Raw genomic sequence first — 8,042 nt, forward strand, 5'->3', positions numbered from 1 at the left:
ACACCACGACCCCAGGTCAACTGGAACTCCCGCATGGAGACCTATCCAGTGGAAGTCCGTAATGCCCGAAGGCAACCGTCTACTGGCCAGAGACTCGTTACATCCTATGTACCACTAAACATACAACAATGCATGATCATGTTATACTACATTACTAACATACACCTCCAACCACTACCCTCAACGGGCATGGTGGAGCACACACGAGGATCAAACCTCAGTACCAAGGGATTACCTGAATAATCTCCTTCGCTTGATAGCTCTCAATCACAGTATCACCAAGCTTGGTTCACCAGAAATGCCTACACATAGGCAATTTCCATTTCAATATCAACCAACCAAGATATATGCAAGTTCATCAATTATACATGCATAGGTTCAAGACAACTTACCAAAATCCCTTTGGACCGGGACCAAAGGAAACCCACCAAGCTCACGGTTCCGAGTTCAAATCCGAGGGAGGCAACCTACAATGATCACGCAAGGATCATCAAAACAGGGTGAAATCAACTGGATTCCAAAACACCAAAATTCCCCCCTCCCCACACATAGGTTCGGCCAACATAGGCATAATTTACAAAATATTTTCTTTATTTTTTTTTTAATTTTTCTTTAGTATCCCAAGACTACCACAATACCATTTTAGCTCCCACTTTTCATCCTACACCATCACAACATCATTTTTCTAATTAGTTCCTCCTAGGTCCAATGTACACTCTCACACACTCCAAGCATTTTTTTCTTTAAATTCCAATGCATCCACTCAACACACAGCTCATCCAAATACCAATTAACACTACAACACACCAATCACATAATTCCACAACATCAAACCCCCTAATTTGCTCACTTGGCCGAAATGTTCATGGCCTCACACCAAAAGAGATCCAATCCAATTTAGCAATTCAATAAATCATATAATTAGGGGTGCTAATAAGGCCAGGGGCTCGCCAGGGGCCTTGGGCCTGACCTCCATTGGCCTGGCCTGGCCCGCCTTTTTCAGTTGTTGAGCCCAAACATGTACTCATGTAAAAGCCCGATTAGTTAAAAGGTTTCAGGCAATATATAAAAGGCCCGGCCTTCAAGCCTTTAAGGCCGGCCCGGTTACGTTAACCTTTTTTTTATACTAATCATTCTAAAGTCCTTATCTGTTCTCTTTCTCCTAAACTATTTTTCACCATCCCTAACCTAACCCAGCAAACGCAGACCCGTCCCTGGCTAGCTGTTCAGTTCTCGAAGTCATCATTTATCGTTTCAGATATAGCCCAAACGATGGTATAGTCATCGTTTCAGATATAAGTTCGGTTCTCAACGTTTCACCGTCCTGTCGGCTTTGTATTTTAGGTTTGTATTTTTTGCTGACATCGCTAGATTTTATAGAGGAGATTTCTTGCATTATTGTACAAAAATCAACCTGCTGTTTTGCAGAGATCTCATAATACGCCGACACAGCATGTGCACATAAAGATTAATAATAAACAATGAATTTTGGAATGTTAACTCCGATAAAGGTTAGACGACTTATTTCAAAATAATAATAATATACAAACATCCATTATCCCTCTATTTTTTTATTGAATTTCTATCAGATCCTATAACACGTAAGGCACGAGTTATTTAACGTATAAAATATTTTTTTATGGAGAATTATATATGTATTTTTTTATCCTGCAGCCTTGATGATTTGAAATCGAGTCCTTAATCAGTCCTCAATCGAGTTCAATCTGGCAACTTGCATTTTATATATATCCTATTACTTTGTGGTACTCTAACTTCTTCACAATTTGAGTTTTAATCCTCATTAATTTAAGTTCCAGATGTCGTTGTAATTGCAAGTACTCTAACTTCTTCACAATTTGAGTTTTATTTTCTTTTATTAGAATTTTGTGGTATTTGACTTGATGGAAGATCCTATTACTTTGTGCATTCACATATACATGTCTTGTCGACTTTGTTACATTATAAATCGCCAGCAGAGGGTTGGTAATATATATATTTGTTGGCTTTTCCATTCATTGATTTTGATTTATTTGTGTTGTTTCTTTATCAAATAGGTAAATGGCCTCTAATTCACATGCAGTGAATAATGTTGATGTTCAAGGACAAGAACCACCAACACAAGATGCAGATGCAAGCACCACAAATAAAAGGCAGAAAACATCAAAGGTGTGGGATGATTTTCATGAAGTGGACATCCCCAATGTTGGGCTTAAGGCCGTATGCAACCATTGTAAAGCCAAATTTGCACGTGGTGGACCAGGAGCAAGCACAAGCCATCTAAAGAGGCATTTAACAAGTTGCTTGAAAAAAAAATTGGCCCAATCTGGAAAGAAGGAAATCACTCAAACTACTCTTTCGTTTCAGCCTTCAGGTTCTGGAGTGAACCCTTTCCTTTCACCGACAGGAAAGTGTTCCAATGAAAAAATGAGAGAAGCTATTGCTACTGCTATTATGGTTCATGAGAATCCTTTTAGCTTTGTCGAGGATATTGCCTGGAGGTGGGTGTTTCAGTGTGCAAATCCTGATTTTGAGAAAGTGTCACGTCATACAATAAAAAATGATTGCATTGGATTATATGAGGCTGAAAAACAATTGCTAAAGGCACAATTGATGAGGGTGAACAAGATTAGCATCACCACTGATATGTGGAAGTCTAACCACCTAATAGCTGAATATATGGTGATTACAGGCCATTTCATTGATTCAGAATGGAAATTACAAAAAAGAGTTTTGAGTTTTGTGAAAGTGCCACCTCCAAGGCGTGGAGTCGATGTTGCAGATGCAATTCTTAAATGTCTACAATTATGGGGAATCGAAAATAAGGTATTTTCTGTGTCTGTGGACAATGCTGCCTACAATGACGTATGCATAAGAACTATGAAAAGCACTTTATCAAGAAATACTAAATTAGTTCTTGGTGGGGAATTATTTCATGTGCGTTGTTGTGCACATATATTGAATTTGTTAGTGCAACATGGTCTTACTCAGATTAAAGACATCATTGAGAATGTTAGAGAAAGTGTCAAATATGTTAATCATTCTGACTCGAGATTAAAGACTTTCTCTGACATTCTTAAGCAAATGGGTATAAAAGAAAGAAAGCTAGTAATTGATTGTCCCACTAGATGGAATTCTACCTATGAAATGTTGAACATTGCTTCAAGATTTAAAGATGTTTTTCCAGAATACAAGGAAAGAGACCCACACTACAATTGTTTGCCGTCTATTGAAGAGTGGGAAAAGGTTGATAAGGTATGCCATTTATTAAAAGTTTTCTCTCATGCTACTAATATCATATCAGGTAGTGATTATCCTACAGAAAACTTATATCTTCCGGAAGTTTATATGGTCAAAGTAGTGATTGATAAAGCAGCTGAAGATAGTTCTGATTTTATGAGAGGAATGGCAAGATTTATGAAAGAGAAATTTGATAAATATTGGGGGGAATGCAATTTGTTGATGGCCATTGCTAGTATTTTGGACCCAAGGTGTAAATTAGAAATGGTAAGCCTTTGTTTCCCACTTATTTACAAATCAGATTTTGATGCCAAAGTAAACATAGAAAAGGTGCGTCAAGCTTTAGAAGACATTTACAATGATTATTTGCAAGAATCTTCCTCTAATATAGATGTCAGAATTAGGGTGGAAGGATCTTCCTCTTCTACCCCCTCAAAAGATTCTGAATCTGGGTTTGCTCAACTCATGAGCATGATACGTGCAAGGGAATCTACTCATTCAGTTAAGTCGGAGCTGAAGTGTTATCTTGAAGAGAATGTTTATATAAGTGAGGATAATTTTCATCTTTCATTTGATGTATTAGAATGGTGGAAGAACAATAGCATGAAGTATAAGATTTTATCAAATGTGGCAAAAGATATATTAGCAATACCAGTCTCTACAGTCGCATCTGAATCGACATTTAGTGCTAGAGGAAGAGTCATTGATGCTTATCGGGCAAGTTTGACAGAAAATACAGTTCAAGCATTAATTTGCAGTGCATATTGGTTACGTAATAAGTATGGCATAAAGAAAAAACAGAAGGTATTAATTTTCTTAATTTAAATTGTTTTATATCTTATGATATTATAATTGAATGTCAAAAATAATCTGACTTGTTCTTTGTTTTTTATGTAGGAGGAGGCAACATCGCAATATATTAAATTGTTGATATGAGTATATTAAATTATTTAAGCAGAATTTGTGGTTTTTTTCTTCTTTTGGATTTGTAGAATTTGGTACTACTTTAGTTTATTGGTTAAGTAGACTTTTTGAATGATTATATTCTATATTATGTTTTTTTGGATATACATTGAATTTATGAATCTTTGTGGAATTATTAGTGTTGTTGATTGTATATTCTATTTGGATATACATTGAATTTATGAATTTTTGTGGAATTCTGTTGTCTTTTTTTTTTAGCAGGCTAACAGGCTAAGACAGGCTTTTACTTTTTGTAAATGAACCAGGCCACAGGCCAATATTATATTCGTAACAGGTAACAGGCTAAGGCCAGTCTGACACGTTTAAATACAGGCTTGGCTCGTTAAGATCAAAGCTCGGCTCGGCTCGGCCCGTTAACACCCCTACATACAATCCTATTATTAACTCATATAAACACTCAACAACTCAATTACACAATCACATAACATCTTAATTCCACAAAGTCATGGCGTTTCAACCCAAATTTTTCTGTTATAACTCAAATTTCACTAATAATTTTTATGACATCAATCACTCTAAAACATCATTCTAAGCCACATTTGTCTAATACATAATTTCAATTTGAGCTCTCTAACTACATCAATCACACCACACATGCTCTAGGTTTTCAAATTTAAAGTTCATGAATCAACCATTTAAATGCATCAAAACTTACTCACAAGTTTGGCCTAGGACTCCTCCAAGTGATCCACATTTGCCTATTACTTCAGAAATTATACATTAATAATTTTATATTTTTCTAACATGCCACCTCACACGAGGGTGAATAATGCACAAGTTCACCTATATATTTCAAGAAACTTCACAAAAAAGCTATTAGATAAGACTACATTAATGATTTTATACTTTTCTAACAATCTACATATGTAATTCATTAGGCCTCAACAATTTTCTATGATTATCTAGCAAATAAAAACTAATAGCAAGTTGTTAGTACGAGTAAGTAAACCTAAAGCCAAAGACTTTGCCCTATTCTCAATCCTTAATGCATATACTTGAACGCCCACCTCGATTCCGAAATCTATCCTTACACCCCTAAATGCCACCACTCTCAAATCCTTCACCATTGTTATCTCTTGTTTCTTCTGTTTGGATACTGATTAGAAAATGTGCATTTCGCGATATTTGTGCCTCCTCATCCCGCTTCTAATTTTAAGAAACTAATCTTACTATTTGATTGATATAAACATTTCTTAGTTGACTGGAATTGAGTTTAGCAAAAAAATAAAAATAAAAATAAAAATACAAAAATAGATAATATATGTTAGATTAGATGCTTCATTTTCCTTTATTGTTTTCTCAGCTTCTAAGTATGAGTAAATAGGTCAAACGGCTTAATACAGACTTATGGCCCAGCCTACATCAGGTTAGATTTGACTTATTACATATAGTCAAATACAACAGACTCACATTTTTAAAAAAGGCTATTTAAAAAAAGGCTATAGTCTTTCTTCTATATTGCGGGCCTATAAGCCTACAGGCCGACCTATATTACATTTTTTTTTAAATAAAATAAATAAAGTAATTAATTATTTTAATAATTTTTTATAATAAAGTAATATTACATTAATTATTGAATGCCTAATAGGCTTAAACAGGCTAACAAGCCTAGACCAAAGTTTTTCTTTTTAAATATAGATCAAACCAAACTTCTTCTTTGGGCCTACTGATGTGCCTCTGGCGAGTGTAGTTTTCTGTGTTAAAATTGATAAGAATTGAGTCATAAAAGAGAAACTTAAATACATATTTGCTAATTATATTGATTCTTTCTTTTCAATAATATTTCTCACTATTGGTTGTGTTTTTATAGGAAAAAAAGTGAAAATTATAAAAAGCCTGTTAACGCAATTACACACGGGTGCAGCACTACAAGTTCCAACAACATGGCGCGGAATGGCGCCACTATGGCGCCAACCGGCGCCGGTTTCGTGAAAGAATTAAAAAGGTCCAGAAGCATGGCGCCACTTGGCGCCAAAATGGAGCCAAGTGGCGCCAAAATGATGACATTGGTGGCGCAAAAATTCCAAGCAAGGTAGCACCCAATTGAAGCCAACTAGTGCCAACTTTGGAGGAAAAAAATGACAGAGTCATGGTGCCTAGTGGCGCCAAATTGGTGCCAACTGGCGCCAGTATACGTGTAACCCGGTTCCGAATTTTTCAATTTAGACAGAGGCATGGCGCTAACTGGCGCCACACCGGCGCCAACTGGCGCCGGTTTGCGGGAAAATTATACCGTGCTGTGCGAGGGCAATTTTGGAAAAATAGAAGAGACTTATAAATAAATTCCTCATGACGGAATTAGGTATTCAGACCTATTCTTCTGAAGAGAGACGACAGCGGTGCTCAGAGAGGATTCCTGGGATCAAGTTCTTCTTCTACCTTCTCTTTAATTCTATGCTTTCATTAAATATTGGATTTTTAGCCATGATTATGTTTGGCTAGTTTACTTTTTATTGTAGTTAGAGTCACGAACCCTATGTGAACCCTTGTTACGATGGATTGATTTATGGTTTTTCGTTTATATAATTATCTTTATCTTTACCTTGTGCGTATTTTATATCTTCTTTGTTAGACTTGATCAATCTAATAGTTGAGGATAGTTTGAGGGTTAGAACCCTAGATAGGAATATTGGGGTTTTCATCTTGAAAGGGGGTAAGATAACAATTACTATGCATGCTAGGAATAGATGTATATTCAATTGCAGATGCTTAAATTATTGAGTTCATTGCTTAATTCTCATGAGGGGTTACTAAGGGATAATGATTCCAATTGAGGTTAAAGGGTTAAATTGCCAAGGGATTGAGATTTAACTAATTAATTCTAGATAATAATTTATCTGAGTAATTATATAATTGAATATTGTAAATCAATCCAGAGTAAGAAGTGGGGATCATATGGTGAGTGTGTCCTAGCTACAATGTTTTTCTCATTTTTACAAATCAAATCATTCTTGTTCTTATTTTTATTCTTCAATATAAAAACACAAAAACAAGTCTTTATTTTTAATTCTATTCAAATGGACATTATTTGTCACAAACAAAACCATTTGAACTCATCCATTCTTGAAAGGACTATTATTTGATATACGACCACAATCCCTGTGGAGACAATACTCTACTTACTATTATATTACTTGTGCGGTCGGTATACTTGCTGGAGAGCATCAAGTTTTTGGCGCCGTTGCCGGGGATTGACATTTCTTATATCAATTAATTTTTATTTTTAAGATTGGATTTTATTTTTATTTTATTTTTATTTTATTTTAATATTTGAACAGTGCTGCTAATCTCTTTTCTGAGTTGTATGCGAGGTAAAGAGCCAGAATTTGCACTTGATTTGGAGATTACCAAGACTGAAAAGAGATACAGAAAACTTGTTCGGCAGAAGCTTGCATTCGACAAGTTAGAAATTCTTTCTGAAGAAGCACACACAATGGCAGGGAATAATGAAGAGGACAATCCGCTCATGGATACTATCCTAACTCCTTTATTCAACAAGCCCAATTCGAGCATTGTTCAGCCAAATGTTGCCAACAATTGGGAGCTCTAGTCCTCTCATATTCAATTGGTGGAGAAAGCTCAGTTTGGAGGAGAGGAGAGTGAAGATCCTCACCGATTCGTTGACAGATTCTTGAGGATCTCTGACTCAACCAAACACCCTCAAGTGTCGAACGATGCGATCCGGTTGAGGCTGTTCCCTTTTGCTCTTAAGGGAAAGGCTCTTAGATGGTTAGAGAGGTAGCCTGCAGCAAGCATTGCAACCTGGGATGATTTATCACAGAAGTTCTTTGCTCAGTTCTTCTCAATGGAGAAGTACAACC

General features: G+C 35.9%; 1 protein-coding gene across 1 annotated transcript; it reads left to right on the forward strand.

Moving 5' to 3' along the window:
• The first annotated feature begins 2,058 nt into the window (after window positions 1–2,058).
• On the forward strand, window positions 2,059–4,173 carry LOC133307433 (zinc finger BED domain-containing protein RICESLEEPER 1-like). Its single transcript, XM_061507944.1, has 2 exons — window positions 2,059–4,041; window positions 4,135–4,173. Exons 1-2 carry the CDS (start codon window positions 2,059–2,061, stop codon window positions 4,171–4,173), a joined length of 2,022 nt encoding a protein of 673 aa, XP_061363928.1.
• The last annotated feature ends 3,869 nt before the right edge of the window (window positions 4,174–8,042 follow it).

This window comes from Gastrolobium bilobum, unplaced genomic scaffold, assembly GCF_033153095.1.
Source record: "Gastrolobium bilobum isolate Gb01-03AN ecotype WA unplaced genomic scaffold, APGP_CSIRO_Gbil_v1 utg14295, whole genome shotgun sequence".
Classification (NCBI taxonomy): Eukaryota; Viridiplantae; Streptophyta; class Magnoliopsida; order Fabales; family Fabaceae; genus Gastrolobium; species Gastrolobium bilobum.